The sequence below is a fragment of the Antennarius striatus genome, chromosome 1 (assembly GCF_040054535.1).
Source record: "Antennarius striatus isolate MH-2024 chromosome 1, ASM4005453v1, whole genome shotgun sequence".
NCBI classification, from domain to species: domain Eukaryota; kingdom Metazoa; phylum Chordata; class Actinopteri; order Lophiiformes; family Antennariidae; genus Antennarius; species Antennarius striatus.
The window spans coordinates 23,398,444-23,414,722 of record NC_090776.1 but is presented as its reverse complement, the minus strand read 5'-3'; the positions used below and the strand labels follow the sequence as shown (position 1 = coordinate 23,414,722).

At 38.4% G+C, this 16,279-nt stretch overlaps 2 protein-coding genes across 2 annotated transcripts; both read right to left on the bottom strand.

The window, feature by feature from the left end:
* Positions 1 to 1,882: 1,882 nt before the first annotated feature.
* Positions 1,883 to 10,139, bottom strand: rab11a (RAB11a, member RAS oncogene family). The gene is made up of 5 exons (XM_068318195.1): positions 10,000 to 10,139; positions 8,495 to 8,690; positions 7,106 to 7,299; positions 5,999 to 6,079; positions 1,883 to 4,435 (listed from the first exon to the last, which is right to left on the bottom strand). Exons 1-5 carry the CDS (start codon positions 10,037 to 10,039, stop codon positions 4,299 to 4,301), a joined length of 648 nt encoding a protein of 215 aa, XP_068174296.1. The 5' UTR covers positions 10,040 to 10,139; the 3' UTR covers positions 1,883 to 4,298.
* Positions 10,140 to 11,549: 1,410 nt separating this feature from the next.
* Positions 11,550 to 15,153, bottom strand: sh2d7 (SH2 domain containing 7). The gene is made up of 6 exons (XM_068321050.1): positions 14,964 to 15,153; positions 14,441 to 14,530; positions 14,199 to 14,364; positions 13,087 to 13,329; positions 11,799 to 12,398; positions 11,550 to 11,725 (listed from the first exon to the last, which is right to left on the bottom strand). The coding sequence occupies exons 1-6, from the start codon at positions 15,113 to 15,115 to the stop codon at positions 11,681 to 11,683; spliced, it is 1,296 nt and encodes a 431-aa protein (XP_068177151.1). The 5' UTR covers positions 15,116 to 15,153; the 3' UTR covers positions 11,550 to 11,680.
* Between the last annotated feature and the right edge of the window lie 1,126 nt (positions 15,154 to 16,279).

Below are 16,279 nucleotides of genomic sequence, written 5' to 3'. Positions count from 1 at the left end.
AATAAATTCAGAATTATGAATTTAAAGTACAAATATTGAGAATGTCAGAACACTAAGAATAAAGTCAGTATTAGTACCGTTTATCAAACTGTTATGTTTGGGGGTTTTTTTCAATAAAATGAATTGTATAATAAAGTTGCAAAAGTAGAATATACTGGTAATATAATTGCTGATATAAGTAAAGGTGGAGGATCAGGTGTCTTTTCTAATTCAGTGCTATATTTCATTAGCTTTTTAGGCTAGGTAGACTTGATCTTTTGGATTGGAATCAGCTTCTGAAGCATTTTTGAATTTACTATTTTTTGCCATTATCTAAAGATATAAGTAGGATCTATCCTACTTTGTAAACAAGGTGCCCTAACCTCAGTGGCTAAGCCGTTGGTTTTTCTATTCTAAACTGTTTTATATGTAGTATTAAAAACACACACATCTGTTTTAAGTTTATATGCTACATATTTGAGAGGATTGTGTCTCAGTTTAAAATTTACTAAATGTAAAAATTTGGAATATCTATTTCAACAGCTTTTTTGAACCTATGCCTCTAAACATGGCACAATTTGCAATTGTTGACATCTAGAAGCACAAAAATCCCCCAGCAAACAGACGGGAACGCGGATATGAATCTTGTCATGCAAACAACTCAACTGATCAATCCACATCTGAAATATAACAAACGTGTTATGGTGTCCCAGGATATCTAGCAGAAACATTTATGATCCCCTGAGGATAAGTCTTAATTACTTGGGTGTCCTCCATGACTCAACTCATTAATTTGAATTTGAGAAAAAAAAAGTTGTGTCTTATGGAAGTAAACACTGTTAACAGCAGCTGTAATTTAGACTGCTGCTAAAAGATTATCGCAGCTTTGTCTATAAAATGAGCAATAAAGTAGACTCCATCACACTCTGTTAGCAAAACAAACATTAAATTCTCACATTTGAAAAGCTAGAAGCAGAGAGCAGGGAAGAAATCAGTATTGTGACAACTTAATCGATAAATTGGCCCATTCTCAATCATACAGATCCATTGCAGATCCATCCAAAAACAAACAAATAAATATGGGGACCTGTTTTTAAATGTAGAAAAACAATATAAAAAAATAATTTTATACAGTCTGCACAACAAAGTCCAAGCTTTCAGAACCCAAAGCAGGCAAGCACTTAGGTTTGTCACACCAGGTTCTTTGAGGTCGTCTGGTGATGCAAGTTCCCTGGAATGAGCTTGAGCACCTTCCTTTAATGCCAATGCTTTTAGCTTAGAGGCCGTAGTGAAGATTACTTCCTTCCGTGGGTTTTTTTTCTAATCTATTACTGATTACTGAAATTAGTTGCAAAAGGTCAATGGGAGAGAATCGGTTCGGTAATGTCTTGTTTCTTACAGCTGTTTCTACGTTTCCTTAGGAAAAGAAGGTAATTCTATAACAGTTGAAGGCTGGAGGTGGCAACCTTTGTCTCTAATAAGTAGAAATTATCATTAATAAAGCTCATAAAGTCATTAGTGTTGAGGCTCATAGGAATCCAATGTTTGACTGTCAGCCTGACTACAAGGGTTGTTCTCATTCTCTTCTATCATTGAGTAACAGGCTGCCCTGGCTTTGTGAAGGACCCCTGCTGTACAGTTTTTATACCGTGTTTCCAGGTTAATCAAGAAAGTTTAATAGAACACCATTTTCCTTGTAGTTTGGGTGTAGCTGACGAGTTAAAGGGCTGTCCCATAGTCTTAATCTGTTTCACATGTTTCAGAGACAGCTAAATAACTGCTGTAACACTCAGAAACCTTCACGGGGAGGGATCGTCTGCTAATGCAAAGAGAAAAAGTTCAGTTTTCAGTAATTAGAATAAATAAAATGCTTACAAGGCATGAAATATCAAAACAGCAGGTCTACAGTATAATAAGTGTTTACACAGTGTAGTACAACTTTTTGAATTCTGTTCTGGAAATGAAATGTGAAAGATGAACAGACAGATGGAACTCAATCCCTTTGTTAAAGGATAATAACATCACAAGTCAAAAATTAGCTCATGTAAAGGTTTATGACTGGCGCGCTTTATTAAGATGAACTGATAACTTAAGATATAGACAACAATTGTACAATTTATTAATCTGTACAAAACATAAAACCATTCATTTTGATCCCCCTGTCACATTTAACCCCCTCTCATTAAATTCATTGAAATGACAATGAAATTATTTCACTCTTACACGTTTACATTGGAATTACAGTCAGCTGGAGAACACAATATAGTAAAAAAAAAAGAAACAAAAATCAAAACACACCTTTAAAAAAGAACAGTAAAGATGCATATAACAGGATCAGAAATCATGTTTTCAGAAAAAAAAAAAAAAGAATCACTTCTTTGACAGTTCCAGTGAGTCTGGAGGGGCTCCGGCTGGCGGCGCCGTCTGTTCCGTCAGAAAAACGCCATTGGCGCTTCCAGCCGAGCCAACTCAGCCCAGAGCTCCCGGTATACCCTCTGCCTCTACACACTGTGCTACCATCACACACTGACACGGATGTAACCCGGGATGTTCAACAGCTAGTTTAGTGAGGCGTCTGTCAGTTTTGACAATTAGCTTGATTAGCATGTCATCCTGGCCCAACTTAAATTTCATGACAATTTTTGCTATGTAAGGCGATACGACATACAGAAAGCCATGCATTATGCTGAAGTCAGAGGCAGCTTGGTGTACGTAGGCTGAATGTGGCATGGAATGGCATAATGATCAGTCTGAGACAGACAAAGCAAGGTCACAGAGGAGGAGTGTATGACTGTGAGCTGTTAGCAGGTGAACAAGAGGCGTTGTAGGAGGTTCAAGCAGTGAAGGAGGCACTGCGGCCTGAAGTCAGTGAGGAAGTAGTGACAGGTTTCCCTCGATTCTTGAACTGCTCTGTTACAGCGCTGAGTATTTAAGGACAAAAACCCAGCCTATGTCCTGCAGTGCTGAATGTTGTATGTTTAAAAAGTTTCATCTTTGAATTCTGAAAAAAAGAGGTCCAGATTCTCGAAGTGCAGCAAAAAACAAACAAACCATGAACCATGTTTACTAAATCAGCTATTGATGTTCAGTGCAAGACTTATGGGTGGGGTCTTAGTGGGTGAAAAACATTTCAGTATCGGATTTCGGAATGAGGGCTAAGTTGCGTGGATTCGTGCATTAGCTACAGAACAGGAGCTTTTTTTTTTATTTTAGAATGTCAGATAATATCTGCTTTTTTAATTCCTTCATTTGCTATCGAAGCAGTACAAGAAAAAACATCTGCCACGGCTTGGTCTCTGCATAGGCAAATATGTCAAAAATGAATGCATATTAGTCTACTGGTGGAGCAGAAAAGTCTGGCAGACGAATCAAAGAGTCTTACCCAGTGGAAAAATGACGCCATAATGAAACTTAAGTGGGACGACTGGAAAATGCAGTCGTGTTCAGCTTTCACCGCCTCAAGTTGGACGCCCTCAAGGCCACAATAGTGTTCCACATACAGTCCAGGTTAACGCATGCAGCACAGCACAGTGCCCTCTTTTACATACATGCAAAGCTGGTCCACACCTGCCACCTGCAGTAACCATGGCGATGACGAGGCTGACCTTCCCACCACTGAAGCTCGGTACATGTTTCTCACAAGCGTCACATTCACAGCAATCAGATTGAATGGCATGACACTACTGGAGCACTCACATCTACACTGTGCTCCATACATCCACATGGCTTCCAAAACAGTACATTGCACTAAAGAGGAGGTGGGGGGGGGCTATAATAACAGGGGCGAAGCTTGTTTATAGGAATACATTTCAGAGCAAATTCAATGTGCTTTAAAGTCATATATACCTAAGAGTAGATATATGATACAAGACAGGACAGATCATAAAAATGTGTAGAAATCAACAGTATGAAGAAAACAAATCACATTCATATATTAAGACATTTTTGTGACATGTCAGCGCTTCTAGAGTAATGAAAGTGATATGAAAAGCCTGCTGCCTGCTGTCCTGTAGTAGCCTAACAACGGAGGGGCTCTGCTTCGGGGGGGAGGGGGTCACCCCACAGCAAGACTTCTTATACTGGGATGTATTTACCTGGGACAGAGGAGGAGAAGGAGTTTTGGGTGGGGGTGGGGGCGAGTACAGATAGGTGCAGGGGTCAAGATCACATCCTTGCTGTGATTCGTCCCTCTCTCACCACACGGTACACCACGGCAGTCCATTTTCTGAGGTTTGAGGGGATGTGACATGGGTAGGGAGGGTGGCGAGGTCATGGGGAGGAAGAGGGGGGGGGGGTATAGCAGCAGATCCGTGGCTGGGCTAGATGTTCTGACAGCACTGCATCTTTGGCTTATTCTCAGTGGGCTGCACCTGGATGTTGACCACGTTGTTGCTGGGAGACATGTCGCTCTCCTGACGCTCAGACATCTGCTTCTGGGAGACAATACGATAGATCTCTGGTTGGAGAAGACAGGGAGAGAGTGAACACTGTTATTCAAGACTACTTTCACGTAACCACAGTCAAAAGAGATTCAAATTTATTTTTTATGATTTTTTTCTTTGAGTGAAAGAAATTTACTTTCAAAGTTTTGCAACATCTACAGAAAACTTTATTTATTGAAGACCTTCGATCTGGAATTGACAACATTCATAAAAACCTTCAGTGATACCTGCCTCACAGTCACAACTGCCTGAAAAGATACAATGCATTCTGAGGCACTTGAATATGTGCAGTAAGACGACGCTGCTTACTCAGAATCTTTTGCTCATCTAGAATACATGCAGAATTTTTTGCACAAAATTTGCAGGTAAAATTCCCTATACTCTATTTGATAACGTAATAAGTATGAATAGTAAATTAGCCTGAGACTCAGAGCAGTTGCTATCAAGATGTTTAACACATTTGCATTCATCTGAAAGGGCCATCCTTATTCTGTTGTTGAGGAAACAAGATTATTTTTTACTATATTACAGTTTCTTAAGCCTTTTAAAGAATAGGACCAATTTAACGTGAACAAGAAAGAACTGAAGTACATGAGCTCTGTCTTGTTTGAGTAACTGCGACCCTAATATGACTCTTCCCAACCTTAAAAAAGTTGACCTAGAACACAGAGGTGGATTATTTTGTCCTAGTGTTTAATGACTTACGTTAGCTGTTCCTAAAGGACACAAATTCATTGTACAGGATAACACAAAGGAACAGAAAACCAAAATATAAGCTTCTATAGGGTTACATGGTAGTAAGACATGCTTTCAGACATGTAAAATATATGTCATTAAATAATAACAGCATAAAACTTATTCAGTTGACTTTTTACTGACTCGGTGCATTGACGCCATTCTAGACTTGGTGTCACCATCAGTCCCAAAGGCAATTAGATTATAAGCAGCCACAAAACTCAATAAAGCACCAAATGTGGTTTCATCCGCTGCTGAAAATAGTCCCCAACAAATGCAGTATTACCTCCTGTTTGAGTGACATTTGTTAAAAAAAAAAAAAACAGACTTTCAGTTTCAGGAAACAACTAAAAAATCAGAAATGTGTAAGCAGACATTTGGTGAGAGGTTTACGACTTCAACAGGAATAAAGTCAGATTATAATATGTTATACCATCGAAAGGAAATTACAATATGACAATATAGCTCTAGCTCATTTTAGCCATTTCAGCCATGATAAGAGAAGGTCTGCCACTCCTAAAAGATAAGCATTGAAATATTTTGTCATAATCACACCCCAGTCAAGCTGTGTGGTTCTGCTGTGTGTGTGTGTGTGTGCCTCTGCCCAGTAACACACTCTCTCGCCACCTGACTGGACAGTAATCACCTCATAAAACGAACAGCTCTGAGCACTGATGATTAAACTTCTGTAACAAGAACAACTAGTGAATTGTGTTTCATTTCCTCAATAAATGTCACACTACTAAACAGAACTGGCCAACTTCTTGCTCTATAAAGTGTGTGAATGTGGTTTTTGAGAATGGAACGGGCAACTCAAAGCTAAAGGTACATTCACAACAAACCTGTCAGAATGGTCTGGAAGGCAGTCTCAACGTTGGTGGAGTCAAGAGCCGACGTCTCGAGAAAAGATAACCCATTCTTCTCTGCGGGGCAAAGTTGAGCAGCACGTTAGCCATCTTTCAAATATGTAACATTCCACAGATAGCAGAGCAGTTTGAGGCATTACAACGAAATATGTGGGAGGGAAACTGGTGCCAGGCGCAGTTAAACGTGTCTTTGCTGTGTTGCATAATAAATGAAACAAAATTTCATTATTGATGCATTCAAGCTTAAACTGAACCTGATTGGAGCGTTCAGGCTGAATACTCGGATTTTCAGGATTTTTACGAGTTGTGGTGAAATTTTGCTTCTGGCTATTTCTTTTCATAACAAGGATTAAAAATTATTACAGTACTAATGATTTTTTTTCTTAAAATAACCCATAACTGTGATTGGAATCACTCTGCCTCTCATAACGTCCTCCCAAACAGGATAAATCAGGATCTGAAAATGAATGTTCTAAAACATTACACTCTGAGCCCCAGCCCTTACAGTGAAAGGAAAGAAACCGTCCTCCTGATTCCTCCATCTGAGCTCTTCAAATATTTATTCTTAAAAAAAAAAGCTTGAAACTGATCCTTCTGAAGCGCTTTCTTTATTCCTTAAAATTTAGGATTACGGGTTTAGTTTTTCTGCTTAAACGTCCCACACTAGTCATTTGTCCAACCAGAGGAATACATTTTTAGCTTTACGAACCTTTTAATATAAACCACAAGAATTAATACCGATTGTACTCCTTAGAACTTAGAGAATCTTGCTTCAGAGTAGTTGCTATCCTTGTACAAGATTGAACCTTGTATAAAATACTGCATTTATATTTCACAAATGTTGCTGAAAGATAAAGAACAAGCTTTATTATATCAACCACTGGTTGGTATTTCTTCCTATTGGCTGTTTCTGCTTCCATCAGTTAGTTTAATTTTCAGAAACACTTGGTTTAAGTTTACAGCCTTCCCCCGTTGTTATACTTAACGACAAACTATTCCTCAAAATGTGTGTCCAGATGTAAGTATAATGTAAACAGTATATGCTCCATTTGTCCGGGGCAACAAAAAAAAAATAGAACACACCCGCAAAGGCCCGCGCCTCATCGGTGGGAACAGCCCGAAGATGACGCAGGTCGCTCTTGTTGCCCACCAGCATGATGACGATGTTGCTGTCAGCATGGTCTCTCAGCTCTTTCAGCCAGCGTTCAACGTTCTCATAAGTTAGATGCTTGGCAATGTCGTATACCAGCAGCGCCCCCACAGCCCCACGGTAGTACCTGTCGCAGAGCCACATGCACGTTTCATAACACTGGCTGACATCACCCCATAGTAACACAGAAAATCACGATGACATTACAAGTAATTTGGTACAAGCAGTTTGGCGATGTGATTCTGACCTCTAACAGTTCCGTGTCAGTGAGTTGTATGAGGTCAGCTGAATATACGGGCTAGTCACTAGTGTATCAGCCGGTTAGTTGGGTTTGACAGACTTTTAAGAACGACAAATTTACAGGTCTAACAGCCTAATCCAAATCCCTATTTAACTTTTGGTAATGAGCTCTTAATTAATTTTCAAAATGGAGCATTATCTTAATTATTCATTGGTGTGTTTTGAATTGAGTGAATTACATCAGTATGAATTTCAACATCCATTCATCTCAATGTCAGGTTGAGCTGCCGCAGATAAATTCCTGTTTAAACAATGGCATTCTTCTTTCCAAGGAACAGGCAAGTGGAACGCCTGCTGTCTCCTAATCCTGTCCCGAAAACTACTTCACTTGACTCCAAATGAGGCAACACTGAACCGCATATTTTGCAGTGATCCTCATTTACAAAAACAATAAGAAAACACATACCTCCACCAAAGATAAACAATCCTACATATTGATTAGTCTTCATTCATCCACCTATAAAAGTTTCGCACACATCAATTCAGTATGCATGAAACATCCTGAAAAGTAATAAGATAAACATGAAATCCTGTATCTGCCCCTCTATCCAGAACCGCACCCAAGTTCTGTCCTGATCCATCAGTCAAAATCATTCAGGCGTTTTTGCAAAATGGAGGATTATATTTAAAAACAACTTCTTTCAAGATATAAAGCTGAACAAAGCTTCTAAATCCACCTCTTTACCCAAAGTAGTACCAAGCTGTATAGAATTATTTTCGCCTGTATTACTTTTGTGTGACAAGCACAGACCTCCAGACAGAACACCTCATTTTAAAATGAGCACAGATTGGTCAAGAAATTGACAACTGCAGAAACAGCAGGAGAAAAAATAATAAATTCTCTGTGCCTGGAATGAAATATATTTTATAATATATCAGGCTTATGTATACTTGAAAGTTATTTCTTGGCTGGATGTGACCTGCATGTGACCTGCTGAGGTCACCAACATAAGATCAATAAGAATTCACAATGTGTTTTTATAACGCTCCACAGCACTTCTGACTTCTTCCTGTACACTCACGCTGAGGTGATGGCGCGGTAACGCTCCTGGCCAGCTGTATCCCAGATCTGGGCCTTCACCGTCTTGCTATCCACCTGAATGCTGCGTGTGGCAAATTCAACTCCAATGGTGCTCTTGCTCTCCAGGTTGAATTCATTACGGGTGAAACGGGACAGCAGGTTACTCTTTCCCACACCCGAATCGCCAATAAGGACCACTGAAAAACAAATAGAGAATGTGATCATGTAAAAAGTATAAGAATAACACAAAATTGATTGTACCAAATCCTGCATAAAATGGTGTACTTTTCCAATCCAACAAGTACTTTCTAACATTTAACAAAAATACAATTTATGACATCTAAACTGCTTAAGAACCACAAATATATGTCAGATTATGTTTATGCACCTGTTGATTAAAGCAGCAACTATTCGTTTGATTGTGAAATCTATCAACAAAATTTTCACTGGCTACTTTTTGGATTTGATCACTTATTTTTACAATTTTTTTATACAGCCATACAATGATATAAAATAATCATCATTCAAACTTTACATCAAGTATATATAATATTTGAAAGCATAATGGCACCTTTTTTATCCTTTACAAGGGGAAGCCAGATGATGGACGCTACCTTGCGAATGAAAAATCTTTTCTATCTATCCTGTACATGTTTATGCATTGTAATCTTTTCTGCATATACTTCAATTCATTTATAGCTGCTTGTCTTCTTTACATTTCAAACTACATATGCAAAATTATCTTAAGACTGAAATACACGTTTGTGACTAATAATCAAATTGCAAACTGTTAACACTCACATCATTACATAACATTTTACTTCACTTCATCTAACTTCTATGAGTTCAGTAATGTAATCATTTAAGACATCTATAGATAATATCAAACATATATTATAAATCTCACTGCATTAAACACTAGAGCTAGCAATCTGTTTACTTTAAGTGATTTTTCCACTCATTGTTATTGTTAGCTGAGCCCCACTTTATTTCTGTTTATATATACGTATATATATAATCTAACTCTGAGAATAACTAGATAGCGGAAATAGTTACTATTACCTATTGATCGGACCTTTAAATGTGTATACATCAAAGTCTATTACGATGTTCGCTTGTTAAGTTGTACCCTCGAAAAATATGCGATAACTATTAAGGCAAAATGTTTCCGGCGTGAGGCTGGTCCGCGCCCACCGACTCAAGCTAATATCAGCTAACAGCTAACGTCACCCAGTACTCAAAAGACACCGTGTTGTGCACCATTAACTAACGAAACGCGATGAATTACCAATGGATTTAACCTCCGTCACTTGAAAAAAAAGTCAATGTATGCTACAGAAATAACTAGGATTGCTGACATTTGTCAGAAAGCTCAGTGAGCAGCAGTCAGAACACAAAGGTGGACGGTGGCTAAATTAGCATAGCCTGACAATCAGCTGGCCTGCTTATCCTGACAGTTAATATATTTGGAGAGCTTTAAAAATGAAAAGAAAATGTTGCCTTTACCTTTGAACAAATAGTCATATTCGTCATCTCTAGTACCCATCGTCTAATTTAAAAATTGTACAAGATTTAATTTGACTTAATGACTGGAAAGCGATCTACAGTATTTTACTCTTCCAACGGGAATCTGTTTGGAAGCCGTACTTCCGTGAGTTGTTCTTCTTCTATGGTAAAGTATTTACAGCAAATCAGAGAAGTGGGACCTCTAGTGGACAAGAACAAGAAAAACAAGACTTCGTTGGACCTATCCGGCTCAGCGGTAAACAAAGGTATAAATCCCTTACATTAGTATGTTTTGCAACACAGCTATGGAACCGTACTATATTAACAGCTGGAGTGATGCACAAAGAAGACACAGCTTTTTAAGCCTAAAATGTTGGGAAACCCTGGTTTCATCCTTGGACTAATAGAATATTATACTCATGGTTTTGCAAATTTAGATTGATATCTAATCTTAAATCTAATTTGTCAGTGGAATATTTGAGTGAATACTTGTTTACACCATCAATTCTCCCAAACAGACATCTTTCAAACAAATTTTTTTTATTTCTCAAAATGTTAAGGTTCATTGAAATAATGCCTGCATGAAAACTGTATCAAAATTGCTAGTAATGAATCAAACTAACTGGTAAAAAAGGATAATCAAACATAATTGTACCTCAAAAACTTTATTAATGAGTAAAATATATTCACGGTAAACGGAAAATTAAATACAATAAGAAAAGGACAAAAATAAATTTTTAATTTTGGGGAAAAATTCCTCTAAAGTTGTTAAATGTACCAACAGATTACACAGGAAATGTCTGACGTGCCTTCATTAAAAATGGAGGGAGGGTTGGGCATGCCAAATAAGAATTCATAAAATGTTGGACTGGATTAAAGGACCCTTTCCATCTTTTTTGAATGGTGCAAGAGATGAGTTTTGATTTAAAGAAGAAAAATATTCATCCATCCATTTTTTTTGAAAAACCAGACTACTATAACCGTCTCGTCTTCTGCCTCTTTTCCTGCGTTGCAGAAGCCTATTTCAGCTTGCTGCATGCAAGAGGTGGAGTACGACCGGGACACGTTACCATCTGACTTGAATATTACTGGATGTGTTTAAAGTGGGAGATCTGAGGCAATTTGTATTTTGTCTGTTTTAACATATCTTCTTATACTCTTGTATTCTTGTCGAGGTAATGGTAGTTTAATGTAATACTAAGATGTTTATGTTAAACTTTACAACACAATTTCAGCTTTTTGGCAGTTGAGGCCTGGTATATTAAAAGATCATATGGCCCAAAACATTTACAGTTGACATTTTCCAAATCTCTTGTGAAAATATACTTTTACTCTTGAGAGGCTGGTCTAAATAAACACATAAAAGGACATTTTTTAAATAGTTTGTTGCCTTTATTCTGCTATTATAAGGAGATTATAAGTCTCTTCTCTGCATCCTATAACTCAGTATCAATCTTTTAATATCTAATAAGTAAATAGAAGTAGACTGCCAAAATATTCCAGCAACATTTACTATAAGTTTTATTTGAAAGTAGTTTTGGCCCAGATATTAACAGAAATATCACAAATATGCACCTATCTACTGACCTCAGTCAATCTTACATGATTAAAAAAAATCAAAATTTAATGTGATCTGTAACACACTTTTAATATCCACTTCAAATAGTCTTTCTAGTCATTTTTATTTCCTTTTATAATCCGGAAGGAATTTCTTCCATTTTTTGTTCTGCAAAAAGAGAAGAAAAGGTGTTAAATTATATCAGCAGTGGAAACCATTCTAATTATTCTCTCTGACTTACATTTTTTCCCCAGGTGGATTTGGACTTCTTGGTCTTCATGTCTTCCAAAGACTCATATGTATTTCCATGGACATCCTCCCCGGGGGTCTGCTCGTAGGGGTCGTCTGCCAACCCTGACGGTGTTGACCTCTGGTGAACTTCAGCATAGCTTCCCAGCAGCTCTGAGCTCCACTCAGAGTCCTGGTACAGCGGGTTGGACTGAGACATCTCCACATCAACAGTCTGCTGTTCTGACCTGGAGTTGCTCAAACTGCATCTGGGATCATGAATGGAGTAGGAGTGACAGGTGATGCTCTTCAGAGGAGAGGGTGAATAAGAAGTGAACGAGGAACTACTTATCTGATCGGAGGACTCCTCCTCCCTCTCTTTTATGTTGTTCAGTCTAGGTAGAGATTTGCTCCTGCTTTCCACTGGTGTCAGCTCAGAGTATGTGATAGCTGGTAGATAGCTCATGTCAGGCTGAAATGAATCTCTGTCAGGTGTCAGTTTGTTCATTCTGTTTGTATCTGCCTGTGTCTCACTTGCATGTGACATATAGGAGTAAGATCCACTCAGGGAGAGACTCAGAGGAAGGCCTCTTTTTGGCACTGGAGGTGCATTCTGAAAAAACATCAGATCAGAACAATATGAAAGAAATTGATGATGGTAGGACCTCATGATCTTCCTTATGGGATGCTTAATAGTTCCATCTGGAGAAGGCTGTTATGAACAGTCGCATGTTTTATTGTGTCCACAAGATATCTATTGTGTCCACAAGATATTTATCAAGCTATTGTGATCAAATTTGAAGTAGTGATCTTCCTAGAGTCAACAACAGTCCATTGAAATACAAGGAAAATCTGGATGCATATGAGGTTCTTGATCACTTTTCCTCCTTTGATATAATGACATAAAGTTCCTATCACATGAAAAATAATTATATTGCCAATCTTAATAAATATAACCGGGTATGGACAACTTATGATGTTTCACAATTGGGGGCAATTGAACCCAGATCCTGACCAAAATCGGGATCTGGGAAATTACAATATGTTTTTGTAGGAGGGTCAGTGTGTCTCATGTCACAGTAGAGAGAGAACGGTCAAGACATGACAGCACCGTCAATATGAAGCTAGGATGATACATGAATTTGACTTAATGTACTTGTGGAAGAATCGTTACATTTAAATGAAAAAAAGATTCAGATCTGTCCTTTTGTTAATGCAGCCAATGGGGTTATGTTGCACCTGCATATGTATTAGCAGGTCTTTGCTCTATGGGTGCATGCGGTTTGTAATGTCTGTCTTACCGGTGAGAGGGAGAGCGTGTCCACCGACACGACTCCTGTCAGCTTTCTGCTTTTAGTTTTCGGTGGCAACGCAGGCGGGATGAGCGTCAGAGGTTCATTTTGCTGATGGCCTATCAGATTACTACTAGGATTATTTTGACGATCATTCTTCTGGTCCCACAGTGTCTTCAGAGCTTGGACGCTCAGGCCTGACTTCCCTTTGGTGTTGTAGTTCACAACATCATACAACTCCCCAATGTCTACCTGAAAATAACAACTTGTGTTATTGTCGCTATTCAATTCCATTTGTCTCTAATAAGGAATATATATAAGTGATGCAGGCCCAAATTATGTTGTCACTAAAATTATGAGAAGTTTTATGTACAGCATTATTGCATGAAGTTAGCCTGCTGCCACCACAACCTCCTTGTATATGCAGATGGATGGATGGTTGGATGGTTGGATGGATGGATGGATGGAGTAATAGAATGATAACTTTCATAGCATTCTGCAAGGTGAGTAGAACCTCACCAATAAAATGGTTCGGCAAAATAAATGAAATGTTCTGATTTTATACAGCCATAGGCATTTCTGTGGCACAGACCTACCCTAACATACTGTATATATGGTAACACATGTTTTGCATAAGCATAAGACACATTGATTCATTTACTGAATTTAGTAACTCAGTCATCGACACAAATGTTTGGATGGAGGATATCCCAAGGAAATGATTGTCCACGCTTTGACCCAACAAACTCCAAAAAACAAGATAGTGGATGCACAACTGTGTTTCATTCATGGCACAAACCAAATAAAATAAGTAATGATAAAACACTGCCCACTTTCACGAATGGAACCCATGCTAAATGATGCACCCATTCACCAACACTCTTCATGCCTTGAGGAGCTCAATCCTACAGGGACAAACTGGTTCATTACTGGCACCACTTAGTTACTTAAAGGACATTTCCCATATCCACTGACTGGCAAAAATTCTAATATAAATTTTTCCTTATAAAATAAGAACAGTTTAGTTTATATTTGAAAAAAATCAGATGTCAGGGAATTGGAATCCATAAACCGAGACTCTCTGGAAAAAGTTTCACAGTAGTGAAGCGGCTTCTCCTCACCTTGTAACAGCTGGAGGTCAGGTACTCCCCGAAGGGCTGGATGGGACTGACCTTGTGATGTTCTATCAGCTCTGTTATACTGCCGTATGTATGGGAGTCTCCTGATATGACGAACTGTCCAGTTTGATTTTGGACAATGACAAAATGACGACACCTGTCATGGCCCCTTTAGAAGACAAACACTGTTAGTGGCGTGAATCAAATAGTCATCAATGAATAAAGAAGTACTTGATTCTCCTCACTTATAGGAGAGGATATATCCAATGGCTTTATCACTGAGGCGAATGAGGAAACAGCCTGGAGCTTTATCTCTCAAAAGATCTTCTGTTTCCCTGTGGAAGCGAGCCAGACAGATGCAAGTTAACAGATTTGTAGGCAAATTAAATGTAAAAATATGAAGCCTCTGTTCAATTCTCTTACTGAATACAGATCAGCATTCGAAATACCCACCATCATGTGTGATGTTATATATCATATACCCATCAACCTGAGTGAATGATTAAGTACCAAAGAGAAAATGATCCCACATTTATAATTAAATTACTTTACGACAGTACTGAGTTACATTCCGACACTGCCAAACGGTGTCCCCTCTGAAGTTGAAATACAGTATAAGCAAACACATGGATTTAATGATGTTGGTGGCAGAAATCTCTACAGCAATTTGCAGAAAAACAAAGTCAAATAAAGTCCCAGAACCTAGAATAAACCTCAAAGTCAAAAATAATTTTTCTCCTCACAGTGAACTCATTCTGTGTTGCTTACTTTCTTGCAGAGAATCCTTGAAACCAGTCAGGGAAGTTTCCATTGTTGAGGATGAGAGGTGCCTGTGTGTCTGTGAACCACCTGAGTACCAGCTCCTTCAAGCCCCCGTCTGATGCCTCCACGTGAAGATCTACTCGGGGCTTCTCCTCCATTCTCACACATTTGTCAACAGCCCACAGAGTTGTGCCATCACGCAGAGCATCCTCTGTGCTCAGATCTTTCTTTAGAGGAAGACAGGTGCCTCATTTGACTACTTCCGTTAGTTATGTCTCTCACCTGAATGGTGGCATTGTTTAACTTTGGCTGTCATTTTCATTTCAATAAATGTGTTCCTTGTTTCAGATTGAACTTTAGTGAACTTTTTTTTAACTTCAACCCAGTAGGTTTTCACCAGTTTCTGTTTGTTGCTTTTTTGACACACGAAAACAAAAGCCATTGAATGTATTCCCATAATACTTTGAAAGAGGATATGTCAGTTCAGAAAAACAAAATTTTTGTATTGAAGCTGATAAAGAGATTGATCCAGAATTTTATTTTTTAAACATGATGAGAGAGGGAATTTGAAATGTTTTCATTTAAAGGTTTAACATATTGCTCTTGCATCAGGCACATTTATGGGGTTTATATTTATTAATTTACGCAGTTTGATGTGGATCTAAATGAAAATACAAATAAAAACTAAATATTCTACGTTTAAAAATGTTTACTCAAACGTATTCTGCCCTAGCTGTATACATTAAATTTTGGGCCATGGTTGCGTGAAATTTTAGTTTGCACTGTGTTGGTTGGTTGGTTGGTTGGTCGGTTGGTTGGAGTGGATGGCTGCCTTTGTTTGTCAGTAGGATAAGCAAAAACTTCTGGACCGATTTACACAAACCCGGAATAAGAACCCATTAAATCTGATCAAATTAATCCTATTAAATATAGCGACAGTTCAAGCAAATTTAATAATTATCAATGTAGTCTTTAAAAACATGGGGTTGGGATAGGGTGGAGCAAGTGAAAATGTTGTATACAATTGTGTGACCACTGCCTGCCATTCTAGCTTTGTTTCCAGTTCTGCTTGTAGTAATTTAACTTTTTTTTTTCAAGGCAAGTCGATGACAGTACAAAACACACTGTGTGTGTGTGTGTGTGTGTGTGTGTGTGTGTGTGTGTGTGTGTGTGTGTGTGTGTGTGTGTGTGTGTGTGTGTGTGTGTGTGTGCGTGCGCGTGAGTGGGTGTTGTAGCTGCTGTTTCATTCCGTTCCATCAGTCCATTATAGTTAAACCTGGAGATCAATCGTCACTCAAGAAACCTTAGGAACATGGACAGTG

Coding starts and splice junctions, on each gene's coding strand:
- rab11a (XM_068318195.1), bottom strand. CDS start 10,039: ATGGGTACTAGAGATGACGAATATGACTATTTGTTCAAAG. Junction 8,691..9,999: donor ATATGACTATTTGTTCAAAG/GTAAAGGCAACA, acceptor TTTGTTTTTCAG/TGGTCCTTATTGGCGATTCG. Junction 4,436..5,998: donor CTTCCAGACCATTCTGACAG/GTTTGTTGTGAA, acceptor TTCTCCAACCAG/AGATCTATCGTATTGTCTCC.
- sh2d7 (XM_068321050.1), bottom strand. CDS start 15,115: ATGGAGGAGAAGCCCCGAGTAGATCTTCACGTGGAGGCATCAGACGGG. Junction 14,365..14,440: donor GGATATATCCTCTCCTATAA/GTGAGGAGAATC, acceptor TGTCTTCTAAAG/GGGCCATGACAGGTGTCGTC. Junction 11,726..11,798: donor AATCCACCTGGGGAAAAAAT/GTAAGTCAGAGA, acceptor CTCTTTTTGCAG/AACAAAAAATGGAAGAAATT.